Raw genomic sequence first — 22,564 nt, forward strand, 5'->3', positions numbered from 1 at the left:
ACTACGTCTGGTTTTCAAAATAAGGTGTTAACAAAGGGAACTGTATAAACAAGATACATTTATGGAAATCAGATTGATGGATTATATTCACCAGAAGTATAAAACATTACATGTCCCTTATAAATTAAAAGAAATACCACTAATCTGTGAGGGAAATGTCTTTATTCTTCTATTATTGGGTTGCTGGAAAAGATGTAATAAATACTGTCTGAGAGTGACTGATATATTTGACATCAGGACATCTCTGACTACATACATGCTGAAAATCAAACATTTTTTACTGGATTAATTTAGATATTTTTTAAAGTAAAAGTCCATAGAAGTGTTATGATTCAACTTCTTCCCATGGTCTGATGTTAAAAAAAGTTTACAAAAATTGCAATAAATCATAATATCGAATTGCAATACTTGTAGAATTGCAATACTTAAAAATCACAATACATATCTAATTGGTACCCAAGTAAAATAAGTTTTTCCATTTAGCATTATCATTGATTAATATCACAAATGATTTTAAGAACACCCATTTTTCTCCCACGTTAAGACTCAGTCAAACATCTAGACTGAAATCCAAACTTAGATGTAATCCCCTGGTGTGAGAAGGGGAACTACACACTTCCTTATTAGATCTGGCATCATTAGAGCACAGGCATGTCTCAAGAGCGCCACTTGAACTGCAATTTACACTAGGGTTGGGCGATGTCTATCAAATTGGCATATGACGATGTCTACAGTGAAACATCACAAATTCAAAAGAATTCTCTTTTACTTTGGAAAGTGACAGCCCTGGTGTCCACCATCAGTTACACTCGCAAAATCAATCTGCGCACCGTTGATAAATCAGAATTGTTACAGTTTAAGCATGCAATGAAATTAGCACCACTGCAAACTAGAGAGCAAATACTCCGGCCCTAACCCAGCCCGACAAAGTCTGCAATGTTTCAGCCTGAGATTGTAGAGGCTGAAGCTGTGACTGAATGGAGGACAAAATAACAGCAGTCAGGAGACCAAGTGAGATGAAGGGAAAACGAATGGCCAGGAGGTAGACAGACACAAATAGGACCTAGGAGAATAGATCTGTCAGTGACGTGCATCATGGGAAATTCACAAACGCCAGTGACCTACATTAGTGTGTGTGGATGTGTGTGTTTGAGCCTTTCTATCTATGCATGAAAGTGTGCTCATGTCTGTGCAAACAGTACATGTTTGTTAGACAGATACCAGATAAGATCTGCCGCCATTTTGGACTGAAAACGTCAATGAGTCCGTAGCCATGGAAGTAAAAAGAGACAACTTTAAATCTGAGGATATTTTTTTTTAGGTTCAACTTTCCACCCATGGGCTGTATGCTGTCAGCCTGTACCGTGGTGGATGTATTAGCGTCTCTGTTCCCAAACAACCGGCTATCGGCCAGTAGCTAGTAGTGCTAGTAGCATGACATCAACAGAATTTATTGGAGTTGTAGGCTATTTACTAACACGCAGGACAAAAGACCAGGATCAGGTCTGTTGGACCCTCTTCTACATCCATGGTCTGTGGTCTGTTGGACCCTCTTCTACGTCCATGGTCTGTGGTCTGTTGGACCCTCTTCTACGTCCATGGTCTGTGGTCTGTTGGACCCTCTTCTACGTCCATGGTCTGTGGTCTGTTGGACCCTCTTCTACATCCATGGTCTGTGGTCTGTTGGACCCTCTTCTACATCCATGGTCTGTGGTCTGTTGGACCCTCTTCTACGTCCATGGTCTGTGGTCTGTTGGACCCTCTTCTACGTCCATGGTCTGTGGTCTGTTGGACCCTCTTCTACGTCCATGGTCTGTGGTCTGTTGGACCCTCTTCTACGTCCATGGTCTGTGGTCTGTTGGACATCGATTTTGGATCCTTGACATGAAAAAGTTTGAGATTACTCTCAAAATCTATGTGCTGGATGTTTTTAACTTCCATTTATGTCCATCGCTCATTTAATGCTCCTCTGGGAGCAGCCGGGCAAAAAAGTTTAATAAATAAATGAGTAAATAGTTATAGTAGTATACATATTTATAAGATTTTATTGTCCATCACAGGCCATTTCGGAATAGAGAAGAAATCATTTGTTTTACTTTTGTACAGCACTTTGTAGGCAGACGTTTTACTGGCGTTCGGTAGTCGCTTTCAGTCCAAAATGGCAGAATCGTAGCTCTGCTGCTGGGCGCTGAGGTTGCAATGGAACGAACAATTGACTTTCACTTCTCAGCAATAAACGCTCTTTGCTGTGCTGTCACTCTGGATGTATCATGGCTGACACTGGCAACTACTATTTTAGAGCAGCGAAGAAGAACTGATTGCAAGTAGTTTGTCACGTGATGACAGCAAACAACAACAGTGTGGTGCTAGTGGAGAGTGTAACGGTAACGGTAGTCAGAGCGAGGAAAATGTCAGCCATTTGGCAAGATGTTTATATAATAGTGGAAAATCTAACAAGTAAAACTGACTAATAAAAGACTGCGTTCATTCTCTGTATGTATTTGTTCATGTTTTACAAAGAGTTTAACCTGAGCCAGGCCATACAACAAAGATAGTAATCATATCACATCCATACGTGGTTAATAGTAAACAGCCCTTAAATAATAATAATAATAACTATATATATATTTTTTTATCAAGCTGGTATCGGATCGGTACTCAATACCACAAGTTCTGGTGACGGAATCAGTACCTGCAAGGAAAAATGGTATCGGAACATCTCCAGTTCCAAGGTTCTCGAGAGAGTAATATTCTGGGGGAAAACACTAAATACTTGTAATAGTTGACAGAAAATAGTCAAATTGGACTAGTGATATAATAAATAATGATAATACTGCAAAACTTTAATATCATATTAAATTTGAGATTTGACTTATCCTTTGAAAAGTCTTCAGCGCTGTGAGGGTGAAGCTACTTTACTAAAACAAACCCATTAGTCTAAATATGTCTTCACATTGGTGTGTTTTGTGTGTAGCCCAATATGCTCCTGGGGGATTAGTGCCTTTTTCCTCAAATCACCCTGTTACCCAGCATGCACCTTCCAGGATGAACATCCTGAGGGCTTCTAGTAAAGAATTAAAATGTCGGCCAGCTGCTCGACTCACTGTTGCATCTCCTGCAGACACAGGAAAATAGAAGAATGAAAGGTAGGATGTGAACATTTATATGTGGTAATCTGGTTTAAATCTGTAAATTCTGCTGAGAAAAACAAGGAAAATAACAACGCAGCTCTAATTACTATTATTTTGCTACAATGACAAGTCAAAATGTCTGCTGTGATAAAGGCCCGCTCCTGTAAAATCCTCTATTCAATTTACTATAGTGTGGATATTTAATTGGGAGAAAAAAATGAATTTGCATTACAACTAGCGCTGTCAAAGTTAACGTGATAATAACGCGTGAACGCAAATTAGTTTTAATGCCACCAATTTCTTTAACGCAAATTGCGATTTTTAGGTTGTACAAACTAGAAAACCTAAGGTATCCATCAGTACCAACCATGTCATGCTATCTTGTTGTGAACGAGGCTAAATAACGCTTCAAACGTTGGTGAGGAAAAATTGGCAGGAAGTTGTCTCCGGTCTATAGCTCACTTAAGCGAAAAAGTTGTAGCCTTGTAGCATTTATTCACCGACAAATTAACTGTACACACATTGCTACAGCTACATTCACAGATATAATGCCACCGACAAACCCACACTCACCGCCGCCTCACACACACACAGTCTGCTGGAAACCTGCTAAAGTTACGCCGCGCTGACAGAGCGTATGTGTGTGACAACGGGTAGCACGAAGCCACCAGCAGAGCTACAGCTGCTACGGTAGCACAAACATACGCAAGGTTTGTCGGACAATCGCTAAAGTTACGTCAGGCGACAGAGTATCATTACGCCTGGCATACACACAGCGAACAACCTGCTAAACTAAATGTGCGGTGGTGGTGGCAGAATTTGACTGGGAAAGTGGCTGCATGTCTGTGACACTACACGCAGCAGCCTGGCTGCTACAGTAACTCTCAAGGACAGTGAACTGGGGACTCAGTTTTCTGTTGTGCTCATACACTGCAGCTGGCGCAGCGCTACATGAGAATGTTAACACAAATAAGAGATGAGGCTTTGGATCGGATGGCTGCTTCAGTGACAACACCCCTAATTTGGCAATAAAAACTAAATTTTTTAAATAACCGAGTGGTGGCTGCAAGTCCAGTGTGAACACTACAAAATAGTGTTGCTCATTTTTATTTTCTTCAGACAAACAACAAGAATATTGCGAGGTAAAAAGAACAGCAAGGCGTAGGAAATCAATTGTAACCCAGTAGGGGAACATGTAGATCTCAGTAGATCATCATCATGGTTCAGAACTAAAACCACTGATGGATGCAGGTAGATATTTTTTAGAAGGAAAGACACACTAAGACAATGAATTACATACTAATTGGGTTTAGGAACAAAGTAAAGTGAAGTATGGATAATTAAATGAATTCATTCATTACTGGAGAAATTCTAATTTACTCATTTTCAGAATTCAACTAGCCTGCTTAACCTTATGAAGTTCATTTAAATTGGACTCTGAGCCTAAGCTTAACGAAACATTCCCCGGTGTATTTTCATTAGGGATGCACCGATTGTGAAATACCGATACCGATGTTCACAATAACAATTTGGCCGATAACCAATAAGGATACTGATGTTTTTGTTTATTCTGCTTTTGCTGTTATTTATTCCCCTATTGAACCAGGGAAACAAAGATATCTTTACCTTTCATATAACCTTCTTTCACATGAAAAATATATCTTTTTAATAACTGCATCAAAAGCCTTTTCTGTTGCTGTACAACTACCTACTCAATGAGAAGATGTTTCAAAAATATTCACTTTGTGAAACTAGGGATGCACATTTTAAACACTTTCCTCAATCGATCATTGGTAACGCTATCAATCATGATCAATCGATTAATCGTAATTAAAAAACATACAATTTGTGCGTATACAAAACAGTATCAAATGCATTTTTTTTTTCTCAATCAAAGCCATGGCAACATATTGCATATTCTCTGACAGCATTGCATAGCCTATGAAACATATACAGATAGGGGCCTAGAAAAGTAATGTCCCCTAACATCTCGTCAAGAGAATAGAACCTAACAAATATGTGCTGTTAGATTGCTGCTGGACCGCCCCGTTCATAAGCATACAGGTGTGTGTGGGAGAGCAAACAGTTAAGAAACTGCTGTGAAAATGTAGTTTTTGAAAGACTAAATGCCAACAAATATGGCTTGAAGCAGAACATTTAGTTAGATAAAAACATGTTGTGAATTTTAGAATTGATTACAGCTACTTTTAATTTAATACAGTTTGACTTATGGACCAAAAACTGAGACAATTACAGAGAATGATCGCTACGTTGCTTGTGTGTGCCGAGAGAGAGAGAGAGAGAGAGAGAGAGAGAGACAGAGAGAGAGGGAGAGAGAGAGAGAGAGAGAGAGAAAGAGAGAGAGAGAGAAGGTGGACTGCCCTCAGTGTTTCTGTAAATTATTAATAATGATAATTTGAATGTCGACATTATGAATGAAGCTTTGAACTGTACAGCCTTGAAAAACCCCCGCTTGGATGGAGATGTTGCGGTTATGACGTACTGCATGTCAGCTTTGCCGGTCCAGGGAATTCCCCCGGGCTGACTTTCCACCAGTATTCCACCAGGCTTTGTATACAAGGATGGAGAATGTCCCGTAAAAAGAGCTCAACATCGGTGTCCATGCTGCCAGCTAGAGCCATCGCGGAGGCCTGATGCACGGCTGGAGCTCCCGACGCTGCGTTTCTGTCGGCTGCATCACCTTCAGCTGTGGGTTCGGCGTGGCCATCTCCACCGCCTCTCCCAGCACCCTCTGGTTGCGAATGTGAGTCACTGAAACATGCGTTGAAAATACTCCATTCTACTGGTATCTACAATGTAACTACATGCTGTTTATACTTCAGATCTTTATTTGATAGTAGGTTGATTTAATTTCACCTGCTCGATCAAATTCTTAACGACCAATAAATCGACCGTCAATTAATGGTTAACATGTGACAGATGAATTAAATGTAAATGTAACTTTACTTTGGCGGGCCGCCTATATATTAATGGCCGTCCAAGTATACTGTATATGACGACCCCTTTTTATCATTTTTTATTTTTTAAACCGTCCGAGAGAACGATGCTATCCGCGACCGATTAACTAGAGGACTAGTAGCGTCAGAACACCGCCCGGGAGCGGATGGAGAGCCCCAGCTTCGCTGCCTCAGTTGTCCGCACAGGACGGACCAACAGTGGAGACACGGGACTACGACGTGGCGGCCCCGACGTGCTGCTGCACTCTGCTCACCCGGAACTGTAACCCGGTATGGGGGACGGACTGCTTAACGGGCTGCACGGCATGGAGGATGTTCCCACTGTACTCTCATTGGACTGACAGGCTTCTAGTGACCCATGTCCAAGTAACCTTGGCCGATACCGATGTCCAGCCCCGATAAATCCTTAATTTTCATGGTGTGCAGTGAAATGTGTGACTACAGTACTTTCTACTGATGCATTCTGACTTGACATTTGTTTATCAGGCAGATGTTCACTATCATCCATTCCCAATACAAATGTGTGAACAAGTCCTGTGAATATGTGAAACATATTGTGTGTAACCCTGCATGATGGCTGGGGAGAGCAGACTTCTTTTGGGAAAGCTCTTCTGTGGATTAGTCTACGCTGAGAGGTTTTACACTGATTTGATGGCTGTTTTATTCTGTTTAACATCTGCTTTTATTCTTGATGAAAATCTATCAGTGTTGATTTGTTGACAGACAACCAAACAGACTGGCAAATTTATTTAAGGCCTACATACTCTTACCTCTCTTACATCTCTCATTGTTCCGCTTAGAGTGTGTGCAAATGATTTCTGTATGTGTAAGCATAAGTTAACCTTGAACATGTGAGTGTGCATTTTTCTTATGAATGCATTATGTACGTACTGTAACAGGAATCAACAACATTTTTATTCATGTCAAATATCAGGCCTCTAATAGCAGCAGGTATACTGGCCAGTTTACAATAAATGCATTGATTCTTTCTGTTGTGTTTGTTTCTTAATGAATCCTTAATTTAAAGGCAATCATGTACTGCAGAGCATTTCTACATCTGCCTTAGACAGCTATAGGTAAACCAGCTATTCTCAACCACTGGGCCAAGGCCGGCCTCAGAGCGCCACCTAGTGGGCCTCAGAGGTACTGCCAAATGGTTAGATTAACCTCTTCAAAATCCGACAGCCACTTTTCTGTCTTTCAGAGGTTGTAGCGGCTCAGTTTTAAAACTAGAGTGAAGATACTGGTATCATATGAAACAGAAACACCTCAGACATGCATTGGTACTAGGGTTGTTAATAATGAACCGCTTAACCGTTAACCGACATTAAGAACTTTAACCGATTAACGCTATCGGTTAAACAGTTAAAAGAGATATTAATCATTTATTAAAAAGCTGAGCAAAACTTAGAGGAACGGCTCGTCAGTTTAAGGAGAAAGCTGGTCCACCTTAAGAGAGTCTGAGCCGGAATTACAAGATACAGGAAGTTGGCTCCGGTCTATAGCTCACCTGTACACACACTGCTACAGCTACATTCACAGATATAATGCCATAGCGAACAAACACTCACCGCCGCCACACACACACACGGCCTGTCGGAAATTTGATAAAGTTATGTCAGGCGACAGAGTATCGTTACGCCTGGCAGACACACAGCGGACAACCTATTAAACTAAATGTGCGGTGGAGACTTTTACTGGGAAAGTGGCTGCATGTCTGTGACACTACACGCAGCATCTAGCTGCTACAGTAGCTCTCCTGACGGTGAACTGGAGACTCAGTTGTCTGTTGTGCTCATACACTGCAGCTGGTGCAGCGCTACATGAGACGCACTAATCTTGTCGGTTAACAGTTAATAATCGGTAAACGAGGGTCGGTTATCGGTTCATTATTTTTTTTCAAAATTAGCATCCCTAATTGGTACCAACCATGCTAGCTTGTTGGGAAGGAGGGGAAATAACGCTCCAAATTTCTGCTAAACTTTGGCGGGGGAAAAACTGGCATGCCCCTTTTCAAAGGGGTCTCTTGACCTCTGAGAAAATGGGTTCAATGGGTACCCTTCACAGACATATACAGATATCGAGCCACCAACCAGCTACCTTACAGGTAGGGATGGGTACCGAAACCCGGTAACGGGCTCGGGGGCTAAGTTATTACAGACCGTAGTATTGATAAGCTCCGACGTTGGTAACGGAGGATTTCTCTCCGTCGGTAACGTTAGCCGTGTGCGGGTTGGAGCAGCTCTCATACGCGCTGCTGCAGCGCCGTGTTCAGACACACACAGCTTCTGCTCTGAGTAACTATGGCGGAGAAAACTAAACTTCAGAAGCGTGATTACACTTTACTGGAGTTGATGCTGACAATACTTGTCATAAGCGTTTGCGTGTGAGGGCGGAAACACGAGCGAAACATGTCGAAACATTTAGCAAAAAGTTCACTTCCTCATTAAACGTGTCTACGGGTCCTACATAGCCTCGATGACGTCACCGCTAGTGGCCTGTGTGTAGTCCGCAGCATAGCAGATATGAGCAGCAGGCTGTGTAATACCAGTGAACAAAGTTATTATTATTATTTTGTGATCACTTAGATTATGGCCATATAGCTTGTAACAGTGTCTGTCAACAAACATACATAAAAAAACCTGCTTTAGAACAGTTCTGGAAAGGTGCTTAAAGGTTTTGAGCCCTGTACTCTTACTACTATTAACCATCATACACTAAATGAAATAGAAGTGCACTGCAGTGCAGACACAGAATGCAGATTGGACAGACAGACCATAAGTGTTCTTCAATAAATGTTTACTTAAGTTAAGAAATGTTGTGTATCATTTGTTATTATTAAGCTTTTATATTTTATCAGATGGAGGAAAAAAAGAAAACCAGCCAAACATATCAGCAAAAAAAAAATCGGCATCATATATCAGCCATCAGCTGTCCTGATTCTGTAAAAAATCGTCATTGGCCATAAAAACCCCAAATCGGTCGACCTCTAATATACAGTATGTCTCAGAGGCAGTGACACAAAATGGAGCGAAAAAGTGATGCTGGAGACAACCCTGCACCAAGAAAAGCTCAATCAAAGCATGTGGTGGGGAACCCTGAATACAGTGATGGGTGAGGGTAAGCTGAATATTTATGTGCGTCACTACACCTGACAGTGGCATAACACATATTTATAGCCCAGTTTATCATTTATTTGGGAAGGTGGTCCTCGGAAATGTTTTAACAATCAGAAGTGGGCCCCAAGTTACAAAAGGTTGAGAGCCCCTGGGGTAAATGTCCCTATTAAACCAGCGTACCAAATAAGCCCACTTGCAACTTCGGACTCAAATTAACAAAAAAATTATATAATTTTTTACAGTGATTGTAATGTCATCAAAAATGCTAAGCAACAGTGGGGAGACAGCGGTGTTTGCCTGAACACCATATGCCACCACTGAATCCATATTGGTATTTTTGTTGCATAGTGTTTATCTATGTGAATTCTGCGCATTTACTGTATACAGTGTGTAGTATGTGTATTAGGGAAGTTAATAATTAACCGTATAACCGACATTAAGCATTTTAACTGATTAACGCTATCGGTTAAAACGGTTAAAAGCCAACAACAACCTCACTCTCACGGACACTCGTTAAAGTTAGGTCGCGCTGACAGGCTGTATGTGTGTGGCGGCGGCGGCAAGCAAGAAGCCTCCGGCAATGCTAGAGCTGCTAACGTAGCACAAACACACACACTGTTTATCGGGCAATCGCTATCGTTAATCCGGGCGGACCGAGTGTCGTTACACCGGGCAGACACACATCTGACAACCTGCTAAACTAAACTAAATGTGTGGTGGAGACTTTTACTGGGAAAGTGGCTGCATGTCCGCGACACTACACGCAGCATCGTAGCTGCTAAATTAACGCTCCCGGACGGTGAACTGGGTTCTCAGTTGTCTGTTGTGCTCATACACTGCAGCTGGCGCGAGGCACAAATCTGGTCAGTTAACGGTTAATAATCGGTTAACGAGGGTCGGTTATCGGTTACGATTTTTTTTCAAAATGATCATCCCTAATGTGTATACACATTTTCCTCTGCATATGCCTGCTCTTTAGTATTCTTCAGTGAGTAGTACTTTAATTCCATCTGTGCACTTTTACATTACGTTTATTTTTCATCATTTGTCCATGCTGGTATTTTTCTCTGTGTTGTGTGAATCTGCTTGCTCTGTATGTTTCTGTGTTTACATGTGTGTGTGTGTGTGTGTGTGTGTGAGTGAGTGAGTGAGTGAGATGTGTTTTGCCATCTGTTCGGAGGTGCAGGAGGTTCCCCGGGCAGTCACGTCCAGCCGGCCATCAGATTACAACTGTTTACTACGCTGACAGATTAACCCAGTGAACAATGATAATCCCTCTCAATCTCTCTCACTCTCTCTCTCTCTCTCTCTCTCTCTCTCTCCCCCCCCCCCCCCATCTTTTCAATCCCAGTTTCTCATTCATCCTTACTCATTCACTTAGTTACGTTGAAACATCTGCATTTCTTTGGCATAAATGCACTGAATAGATTTGACTGTGTTTGAATGAACACGAGGGCAATGCCCCGGTCAAGTACAATTAACCCATTTCTTTCCATATACAATTGGCCACCTTCCTGACTACCTTTTAACATCTTTTATCTGTTCAAGCGGTTAGAAAATGCATCACATCATATCTTAATTTCATAAATGCCACGTTATTAATAGAACATCACTGTTGCTAATTTGCATGAGTACCACAAAGACAGCATTTCAAAGCATGAAAAAAAGTGTGAAATGTGTGTGTTTTGTGCCCCCATCAAATCTAGTTCACTCAGTGTCTAAATTGAACTGAATGACTCAGGATCATCGGCTGCTACTTTATAAACTGCGGTCAGATTTATGTGCCGATTGTTATTCCAATAACTGCTGGGATGAAAAGTAGGTGATGTTAACACATCAAAATCAGGTAAAGGCCAAACCTAAGCACCAAAAAGCACAATTAGACCATAGGGAATGGGAATCATAGGGCCTTGACAGCTTGTCCTCATTACAGTCACTGATGTGTTTTGGCGTTATTGGACACCTGTCAGACATTCAAAATATGTAAATCTTTGGAGCTCGATGTCCAATTTACAAACGGGTAGGTATATGACATTAAGATCTACAAGCCAAATACCAACTACACAACCATCCAGACAAAGATAAGATAGCTAAGGTTATGCTAACGGAATACTAACAAAACGTCCGTTAATAATGCATATTTAATCTACCGGTATCTTGCAAAATGAAACCCATAAAGTTATCCTACCTTTGTGTCTGACTGTATATTATATTATTATATATACTGTAATTCAGCCTTTGCATTTGATTCACTCTGCAGTGTTTTGTGTTCTCTTTTGACACTTGCAGTAAACAACCAGTGGATGGCAGTCTCACACTTTATCCTCCAAAAATGGCCAACTAGGGGTGTAAGAAAATGTCGATACACATGAGTATCGCTATATTATGTTGTGTGATACTGTGTCAGTTCTCCAAAACACTATCGACTTTTTATCAACCGCTTAAAAATTCGACAGCCCGCCGTCGGACCTGACCGCTCTTCAATCTTTCAGAGGTTGTAGCGGGCTCTAAAGCTAGACTTTTAAAGCTAGAGTGAAGTTACTGGCACCATAATGGTACCAACCATGTTATACTAGCTTGTCGTGAAGGAGGCTAAATAACGCTCCAAAGTTAGGCTAAATTTTGGGGAGGAAAAACTGTCATGTCCATTTTCAAAGGGTTCCCTTGATCTCTGACCTCCAGATCAGTGAATGTAAATGGGTTCTATGGGTACCCACGAGTCTTCCCTTTACAGACATGCCCACTTTATGATAATCACATGCAGTTTGGGGCAAAAAAAAACGTGTAGCTTTTTTGCATGCAGTATTTCCAATGTGTTCTTTATACTATGACAGTTTTTCTAAAATTAAATTTAAATAAAATCACAACATATCGCCTTGCTTACAGTATCGCAATATATTGAATTGTTACCCTATCCTGTCGCCAGATTCTTGCCAATACACAGCCCTAGCTACAACCATCTCCACCCACAGCCTATCAGAGCAGAACACACAGTTATTACATCACATCAAAGATGCCTCCACAGTTTGACATCACATTCACAACTCCTGCACATGCAGTGTCTTTGCTACTTCATCTTCTCCTCTCCTCTGCCCTCGTGCTCATGTGTGCACACATCCATTCAGGATGATGACTGCAGAAGCGACAGGGCCAACTACTCGAGCACGTAAGCAGACCCTTCAGTGCTGCAGCATCTTAAGATGTATGAAGTCACAGAAGAACTACAGAGAAGCATAATACATCTGAACTGCACACTGGCAAATACATTCAACACCCAATTAGTCTTATTACAGTTAGATTTGTTTAGTCTTTTTTATACTGCTGGAAACTAGCAGCAAGCCTGACACAAGTTGTTGTTGTTTTTTTGTTAATGCAATCTATGGTTGTGTTTGTCCTTGTCTGGGTTTGTGCCAACATCTCCTACTGCTTGAGTAGAAACAACTCTTCATTCTCACACACAGGCCCACAGGGGACACCTGTCACATTCACACTGAAATATTTGACCACTTGATGAAACAAATATGAGCAGGATGAAATTAACTCCTAATTATCAGGGCAATATATTATTCCCCCATCAATTTTCATTTTACACACATAGTATGACTTTCAAGGTCATTACTGAATCAAACCAGTGCAAGAATAGTGCCTACATTTCAGGATGCTACACCATCCTCTGTCAAAGCTGTAACGTCCATATCCTGGCATTTTGATTCATGAGACTTCCACTTCCAAGACTTCTAAGTATTATGCGCGATATCAGTGCACAGATGTATATTGCTTTAAGTGTCATCCATGATCAAACTCAATTAACATAGGGGATATTTTCCCGTATTGCACAAGTACATACGTTCTTTGTGTAGTTACAGGCTGTAAAACCTGAGGAGGTGTCAGTAGCATCCAGATGTTCGGTGCTGAGCTACAGGACAGATTGTGCATGCTGAACATTTGTTGGTCTGCTCTATCTGTTGGTTTTCTATATCCAGCCTGGCCTGCGGCGCAGAGCACCACAGGTCTGAGGCAGAGCACCACAGGTCTGAGGCAGAGCACCACAGGTCTGAGGCAGAGCATCACAGGTCTGAGGCAGAGCACCACAGGTCTGAGGCAGAACACCACAGGTCTGAGGCAGAGCACCACAGGTCTGAGGCAGAGCACCACAGGTCTGAGGCAGAGCACCACAGGTCTGAGGCAGAGCATCACAGGTCTGAGGCAGAGCACCACAGGTCTGAGGCAGAGCACCACAGGTCTGAGGCAGAGCATCACAGGTCTGAGGCAGAGCACCACAGGTCTGAGGCAGAGCACCACAGGTCTGAGGCAGAGCACCACAGGTCTGAGGAAGGCTGCGTAAGCCATTTTTTAATCTGCTGAAATCACTCGTCAAATCTCAGACATCATACAGCGACGTTTCTCTCTGTGCATCCTAGTAAATAAATGAAGGGATTCAAAATGAACCATCATAACTCCTAGGGGTGGGGGAAAAATCGATTCACCTACAGTATGTATCGTGATTTTTTTACGATTTTGAAATAGATTTTTTAATGCCAAACTCGATTTGAGTCGATTACTTCATTCGAGTCTATGCGGAAGTAGAAGGAAGTTACCGCTTTTATTGTTGCAGTCTGAGTAATGTGACGTCATATCTGTTCCGTATCCGTCAACCAAAACAAACCGCAACCAGCCGAAACGAGAAAGTAGAAAATGGCGGAGGGTTCGCTGGGATACGACCTGCACCCTCACATGTTAAATCCAGCGTGGTAAACATTACACATCCAGTAAAGGATGGAAACACTTTGGGTTTCACACATTGACAGGAAAAGCAGAGCTAGACATTACGGCTTAAGCTACATGCTTACTCTGTCATGGACAGAAAACGTTATTTTATGGCGGTAACGTGGCGGTGGAGCCGGCCGTCTCTCTCATCTCCATGGGCAAATGGGCCGACGCTACGACTGTAGAGCACCCAGATACTGACATTTCTGTTTCTCTGCATTCAAACGGCCCCGATGGAGCTGACCATGGATGGATAAAGAGAACGGAGCTGACGGGAGAGCTAGAGACCACCTTGGAGAAGTTAGAGGAAGTAGACACGTGGGACTACGTCTGGTTTTCAAAATAAGGTGTTAACAAAGGGAACTATATAATATCTTTATTCTTTGATTTTTGGTTGTTGGAAGAAATTTAATAAATAATTCCTGACAGCAACTGATATATTTGACTTCAGGACATCTCTGACTACATACATGCCTAAAATCACACCTTTTTACTGTATTCATTTAGATATTGCCAAAGTAAAAGTCCCGTGAAGTTTATGATTTTTTTCCCATGGTCTGGTGTTAAAAAAAAGTTCAAAAAACACAATAAATCACAATATCTAATCGCAATACTTAATAATCGCAATACATATTGAATCGCCAACCAAGTATCGTGATAGTATCGAATCGGGAGATAGGTGTATTGATCAGTATCTCTAAGGTACAGATTGCCCAATTCATTTCCATAAATTGAATTTAGTTTTTTATGTTATCGGTCATTTTACATGAATGCAGCAGAGTGTTGTATTGTTGCCTGTTTGCAGTGCTGGTATCTGCCCATATGATTATACACAACCAAGCAAATGTAAACTCTAACAGCAGCCCCATACTATAAGACCTTGATGAAATATCAACCAGCTGGCCCTGAATCATCCAGAATGTATAGCCATGTTCAGCATGTGGTATTTAGCCTATTTTTCAACTACATTTAATAATGTTTCAGTGACAAAAATGTCACAATCTTAGCTCTGATTTTTTGGAATGGAAGCTCTCGCTAGTGTATGTTAACCTCCAGTGGAGTAGAGCAGCTCTGGTGGTGCCACAGTGGATCATTGTAACCACACTCACACAAAGAAATGGATTATATCACAGATCAGTGGACTGACCGACCTAGAAAATACTGATGGACTGACAAGCATGCACACACATACACACACACACACGCACACGCACACGCACACACACACACACACAGTTAGAGGGGGTTTCCATCATCTTTCCCTCCCTTCACTCTCCCACTTTGTTGACATTCTCCTCCCTCCGGTCTGCCCATCTGTTTCTCTGCTCTACTCATCTGCACCGAGGTTTAATCAACAGGAGATCGTCTGAGCCACACTCATGATGAGGACCCTGTGTTTTAACTCAGTACGTGTGTTTCCAGTGACAAACGCAGATCAAATCCACAGTGAGATAAGCCATCAGTTTGATTTGTTTTTGATTTGATTCTGTACAATATTTGAACAGTGGAAGCTTGGATGGCTGTCAGAGTACATGTCTAAAAAAACAGGCCACAGATTTTGTGCTGTTCCCCACCATTTAGCAGTGTGTCACCTCCCGGGGTGCAGACTGTCTGAGAGTGATAGAAAATGGCAGTTGTTGACAGAATCAGATTGACAGCATGTACTTCTAATGGGTTGCTGATGGGGGATGTGAGGTTTCCTAGCAACATCCAATCCGATGGGCCCATCTAAATAATTGAAATCAACTGTGGGGGAGGGGGGGTATTGGATTTTTTTGATAATGTACTTATTGTGAACTTGGTGTGTTATGTACTACTGCTGTAATGTTCATGCAGAGCAACTGTTCAGTGTGCAGTGTACTAGTACTCTCTCATACTCCCAGTCATTTCTGTATGGTGGTGTAGCAGAAGGCATGGAAAACTACTAGTTACCTTTGACACCCAAGTCGTCCCGCAAACAGGAAGTGATGTCAAAGTGACCTCACAGTGCATTCCAGGAAATGCACAATGCACTAAACCTTGAACACAATCAGTGGCATTGGAAAACCCCGATCAGTGGTTTGAAGTAATATGGATCCATGGTATTTTACACACAGATGGAAACTAATAAAGGACAGGAGGTTGATGAAGTCAGTATTGATGGAATATTGACAGACTGAAACAATTATGTAACAGAGTCCATGACCAAGAGAACATATATTATGTAACTACCATTAGTTAACGCGATAATAACGCGTTAACGCAAATTTGTTTTAACGCCACTAATTTCTTTAACGCATTAAGGCAACGCGTTGTTAAGGCTGTAGCGGACTCATTTTTAAAGCTAGAGTGAAGTAGTTGAAGGAGCTCAGCCCCGACACAGATAGCAGAGGAGATGTGCGCTGCAGCATGATAGTAAATTACCGATTAAAAGTTATAAAGTAACGATAAAAGAACGGATAACGTCGGAGTTTATCAATACTCCACTCTTTTAACAATTTAGCACTGGTGCCCGTTTAATACTGGGTTTTGGTACCCATCCACTAGGGGTGAAAGAAAAAAATATCACTACACACGAGTATCGTGATATTATGTTGTACGATACTAGGAAAAACTGTCATGGCCATTTTCAAAGGGGTCCCTTGACCTCTGACCTCCAGATATGTGAATGTAAATGGGTTCTATGGGTACCCACGAGTCTCCCCTTCACAGACATGCCCACTTTATGATAATCACATGCAGTTTGGGGCAAGTCATAGTCAAGTCAGCACACTGACACACTGACAGCTGTTGTTGTCTGTTGGGCTGCAGTTTGCCATGTTATGATTGGAGCATATTGTTTTATGCTAAATGCAGTATCTGTGAGGGTTTCTGGATCAATATCTGACATTGTGTGTTGTTAATTGATTTCCAATAATAAATATATATACATTTGCATAAAGATGATAAGAGTATTAAATACTTGACAAATCTCCTTTAAGGTACATTTCGAACAGATACAAAAAATGTGCGATTAATTACTACTAATTATAACTATGGACAATCATGCGATTAATCGTGATTAAATATTTGAATCGATTGACAGCCCTAATTTGTATAATGAACTATGCATTGCAGTATGTTCAAACTACAATGGCTGCTATGTAGTGATATATCTAATACCATATCTGAGTGAGTGGACACTACACCGTGAAACCACAAGTTCAGTATTATATAGTTGCCCATGAAAATCAGCTCCACCACTAGAATCACACAGCAGTAAGATTACTTTGCATGCACTTGCTTTGTGCCTGCATACATGAATTTAAATGTTATTTTAATGCATCCCTGTGTGATGCACTTTGAATCGCCTTTGTTCTTGAAAAGTGCCTTACAAGTCTCCAAAGCTTACGCCGGAGCACTGAGGGCACCATTACTTCAAGCCCCAGTGATTCTGCTTTTTGATCTTTAACTTAAATGTTGTGCATAGACTAGAGCTACAAGCCATTTTACTGTAATCGATCTGCTACGTCAGTGGACAGTAAGAGAACCCACAGTACAAGTAGGCAGAGGTTTACTGTTTAGTAACAAAGTGATTAACTGGCCAATCATTAGGCCTTGCCTGTAGCGCACACAGTACCGATCTGGCAATCTCAATAGGTCTGGCTGTTTTATTCAGTGCCAAAAGTCACTTTATGTGATTGAATATTTGTTGCCATAGTTAAACTAGTCCAGTTACATCTCAACTGATTCAAGAGTGGGATTATATTTAGAATTCAACATCTGTATCTTCAGTCAAAAAAAAGTTTTTTGCAAGCAAACAACGTATGATGAAACAGTTAAGATAGCAGTCTCATTATTAGGAACTGCACATTAAATGTGCAATATGCACTGAAAAAAGTGAAAGCTGACTCATCCCAACACTGGTGCTCATTCATTTACCACAGGAAACTTGCGCAGCCTAAAATAACAACCCAATAGAGTGCTCCAGGGATGATGTATTTTTGTAGGCCAACCAGGAAGTTAGCATCGCTCTGGTTCCCTCCACTAAAAGCCAATGGGATTGTTCCATCGGGTTTTGGATTATTGCAGAAAAAAAGCTCTTTGGCAAACAAGCATTTATAATACTTTGTATAATTCTACACATTTTGTTCAGCGAGATAATCTTCACAAATGAACAGCACTTTTATGATTTTTGAAGCGTGAATGCAATCACCAGAACTAAAAAGAAGTGATGTGTTTATGTTGAGAGCTGCTGTGTGGAGCATCATCTTCATCATGTATGGATTAGACACCATAAATGAATGGTTTAGCCATAAGAGCCGCCTGCCACACACACACACAGAGCCACAACACACACCATTCATCCTCCACAGCGATTGGCTCTCCTACTTTCACATCAAGTGCATGATGGGATATCAGCAGATGCATTCATCCTTGTATATCTCTTCTTCTCCTTCTACTATCTAAGTGTTTATCTCTCCATTTTTCTCCTCAAGCTCTACCATCGCTGCTTCTTCTGTGTCATCACTGCACATGAGCAACAGCCCAGCAGCTCTTTGTGGCATTCCTCCACCTTTCCCAGTATTAACCCTTCTCAAGGTAACTCACCACAAAGGCATCACTTTCTGTCTCTCCCTCTCTCTGTACCTCCATCATTCAGTGTCAATCACTAGATCTTGGTCTGTTTCCCTCTGAACAGTGACCTCTTTCACCCCCCCGACCCGATCATTGCCTCCTGCAGCAACAGCTCCAGTCCATTGATTGGCACGGATCAAATGGCACCAGTTGCCTTGTCGACTGAAGCTCTCTCTGGGCTCCCCCCACCCCCACAACCACCCATTTCACCCGGACCTCCTCTCACTTCACCCCTCCTGATGGCAAATCACAACCTGAACATGGGAGTTTCCACTCCCTCCCCACCCCCCTATTCACACACACCCGCACACACCCACACACACACACACCCACACACACGGTCCTCATCCTCTCTTTGACGCAGCAGTCAGAGTTGTGTGTGGTTTTCCCTTCTGGCGATCTAGTGGACAGCATCACAAACGGTGACAGAGCGGCACCATTTCCACGACTCGGCCTCTCTCATCCCATTCCCCCAAACCCGGATGTGGAGCAGAGTGGAAACCACTGCCCATCATACTTCATCAGCAGGGATGAACCATGACACCATGGACACTGAAGAGATGGAGCTACAGTCCCACAGTGCAAGTTCACATCATTTGATAGGCTCTACATAACATAACAAACACTCTAAGTAACAATACAGCATGCTGCAGGAGATTATGACATTTCATAAAGCAATATAAGCTTGTAATACCTCACTATTGAGTACAGACGTTGGATAATGCCTTATGATGACACTACAGGGAAGTAGCAGTCTGATATCATGACCTGGCGGATCAGTGTTTTGGTGCTGCTGGAGGTGTTGGCTGTGTCTAGCCTTGTGGAGAGCACCTTCCTCTGGGACCCATCCGCCCACATTTATAGGAGTGGGTGGGTGACTGGAGGTGGGGAACCATTTTGACGCACTTGTCTGTGCCCATTTGGTACCCAGACCTAAAAGCTGCCTCTACATCCTCCCTAGACCCAGCAGCAGCATCGATGACAGCGACACACGACGCACCTTGGCATTATCTAATGTTGGAATGAAAATGCACCAAATGGCTGGTAGAAAAAAACGAGGAGGAAAAATCCTCGCCTTCATGGTTTTGATTTGCAGCCCCCACCCACTTCCACTGGATTAGTTCCAATTAATAAGCCTCTCCTTTACTGGGAAGAAGAGGCAAATACACATGCATTTGATGACTGAGAGTTACTGCAGTCAGACTTGGAGGAATGACCTGATATTCCGCAGTCTGGGCTGAGGTTTCATCATCAGTAGGTTTCATATTCCCGTGCGTAATTGCGCGCTTCACCTGCGTGTTATTCACAAACGATTTCACGTGTGTCTGGACTCGCCCGGGTCTTTATGCAGTCTGATAATGGTGTTTAGGAGCTGTGAATCTCCTCTACCGTCTCCAGCGGGTCCTGCTCCCGGTGCCACATGTTCCGTCGGTGTAATCTCGGGTTTTGGAAGCAGTGAATAAAGCAGCACGTCTTCCCGCCACGACGGGACGAGATGCGTGTTAGAAACCTGTTAGTGGCTCAGTGTGAGTTCACAGACATGTTGGTAGCAGACTGGACCTGTTCTCTGATGGGCTGCAGCTCATCGTTACATTACTGTTGCGTTACAGCACCAACACGGCCAGTGTTCTCTGTCTGTCTGTCTGGTGAAAGAACACTCCACTGCCTCTCATCCTCTCATCCACTGAGGAACATTCATCACATAATACAGGCGGGACATGTTAGACTGATCACCTTTATTGGAATGTGGTAGACATTGTGACATACTGTATTTGTTATTTGGTTGAGAAAAGACGGCTGAAGCTGAGGAGCGGTAATGTACCGGGTACCCAGTACGCACCCTGCTGCACCGGGTACCCGTTACACCCTGCACCGGGTACCCGTTACACCCTGCACTGGGTACCCGTTACACCTTGCACCGTCACTGTAACGGGTACCGGGTACCCACCCTGCTCCGGTTGTGTCGCAGAGACTGGACTGTGGTTGTGGCGGAATGACTCACAGATCTGCCTCATGTCCCCCAGAAACAGACGCCTTGTTCAGACAACAAACATCCTCTACTACCTGATCATGTCACTTGTTGTCATAAACTGCATCGCGCTGATTCGGTGTGATAAAGGACGTTAATGACACCTGATAACATCCAGGGAGACATGAGACCCGGTCCACACAACCAGCATCATTAGACCCAGTCAACACAACCATCAGTCATGACACAATGATGCCGTTAAAGCAGCCACATCACGGTAGCTAGTGGCGGGAGCTGGCTTCAACTAATCAGACATATGTGTGTATATATATATCACCAATATGTCATGCTAACATCATGCCTGAGCCTCCGTGCACTTTAACCCTTTCCTCCACTGACACGCTGTCTAACCGGTAACGGTATCAGACCCAGCCTGTCCAGCTGACTGTAACACAGCCCACATCCCACATGTTGACAACATAAAGTATGAGCTCAGATCAGTAGAGATGTACCGGTAACTCTTACCCCCATGTCAGCGGTGTGTCGGGTCTCCTCAGAGGATCAGTCTCTGTTCGGCTTGATTCAACCAGAACAGCCTCCTGTAAGGCGGGAAACAGTCGGGCGATAGTTGAATGAGAAGAATCAGATGTGTCCCTTCAGTTGACACCTACTGCTCTACTGACACTGATCAGTTAACTAGCTAACAGAATATCCTCAAATACAGTCTTCAGAGAGAAACGGGACAAGGCAAACATTCAGCAAAGCTGCAGCCCGTTCACATGGAAATCACAAGGGTTTAATTTTCCAGCATCAAGTGTAGGAATCCTCAGCAGCCGTTAGAGACTCTTCACCTCAGCAGCCTTCAGCAGACTGCTAGTCTAGGAGAGAATGATGCCGGGGGAAAGAAGACCCGCAGAGCAGGCTTCTTCTTCGGATGCTGTCTCCCTCCGCGGCTGTGCCCAGGCTGCCGCAGCACTCAGGGTTCCCTGGTTGTCACTCCGCGGATGAGACCAACGAGGTACATGTTCTAACAGACTGCTGCTGCGTTCATATACCCAATATATATATTGATCAAATGAGCTTGTATGCTCCTCATCTCAGCTTTTAGGCGATAAATACTCTTTGGAAACAAGGGAATCAAATCTTCTTTTTTTAATGATTTCATCAGAAATGTTAATGCACTAGAGAACAACATGAGGAGAATCACTGGTTCATGTGAAAGGTCTTTGTTTAGTTGAATCACTGATCTAGAAGGGCAAACAAAAAAATACAAAAGCTAGTTTAACCCTTGTGTGGTGTTCAGGTCTGTGGGACCCGTTTTCAATGTTTACTAAAAGAAAAATGAAGCGATTCATTACTTTTTCAACCTCAGACTCATTGGCCTTGGCTCATTTTCTGTGAAGAACATATAAAAGAACACATTTTCAATGACTGCACACTGTACACCCCCCTACACAATTATATTACGCATGTGGTGTTCGGGTCCACTGGACCTGAGGGAGATCAATGTGTGGAAATTGTATTGTAGGTGCTGTGACAGTACCGTCACTCTGTCCTCCTCTTACCTGGGCCTGCTGTAAGTGTGTGTGTGTGTGTGTGTGTGTGTGTGTGTGTGTGTGTGTGTGCGTGCGTGCGCGCGCGCGCGTGCGTGTACGTGTGTTTTGGTTGTGTTTGTTTCTATGTGTGTGAGTTTTGTCTTTCTGCTCCTGCTGTTCCCGCACAAGGTTGTTACATTTCAAGCACCGACACCTGTCTGCTCCCACATTCCCGCACATTTTGCCCTCTGTCTTGCGGGAACTATTCTATATTTTCTCACACTATATCCCAGCTGCAAATTGGCTGTGTGGCTCCTTGTCGCAATCGATCAAGATGGGGAAAAGATTCTCTGCTCAGAGGGCTTTAGAAATGATTTTAGAAGAGAGAACCTTTGGAAGATGAAGAGGAAGAGGAAGAGTTTTCAGAATATGAGGATCACATTTCTGTCAATTCAGAGTCTGACAAACT

The 22,564-nt window shown here is 42.7% G+C and overlaps 1 protein-coding gene and 1 long non-coding RNA gene across 2 annotated transcripts in view; one reads left to right on the top strand and one right to left on the bottom strand.

Moving 5' to 3' along the window:
* The window catches only part of LOC119503182 (sodium/potassium-transporting ATPase subunit alpha-3), a 60,577-nt gene extending 39,141 nt beyond the window's left edge, over positions 1-21,436 (bottom strand). The window contains exon 1 of the mRNA XM_037794782.1: positions 21,086-21,436. Coding sequence (XP_037650710.1) covers positions 21,086-21,091 — 6 coding nt within the window. The 5' untranslated portion in view covers positions 21,092-21,436. The remainder of the gene's footprint in view (positions 1-21,085) is intronic.
* Positions 186-14,680, top strand: LOC119503184. The gene is made up of 3 exons (XR_005210269.1): positions 186-365; positions 8,661-8,668; positions 14,657-14,680. It is a non-coding gene; the product is annotated as an uncharacterized LOC119503184 (long non-coding RNA).
* Positions 21,437-22,564: the final 1,128 nt, after the last annotated feature.

Source organism: Sebastes umbrosus, chromosome 15 (assembly GCF_015220745.1).
Source record: "Sebastes umbrosus isolate fSebUmb1 chromosome 15, fSebUmb1.pri, whole genome shotgun sequence".
Lineage (NCBI taxonomy): Eukaryota > Metazoa > Chordata > Actinopteri > Perciformes > Sebastidae > Sebastes > Sebastes umbrosus.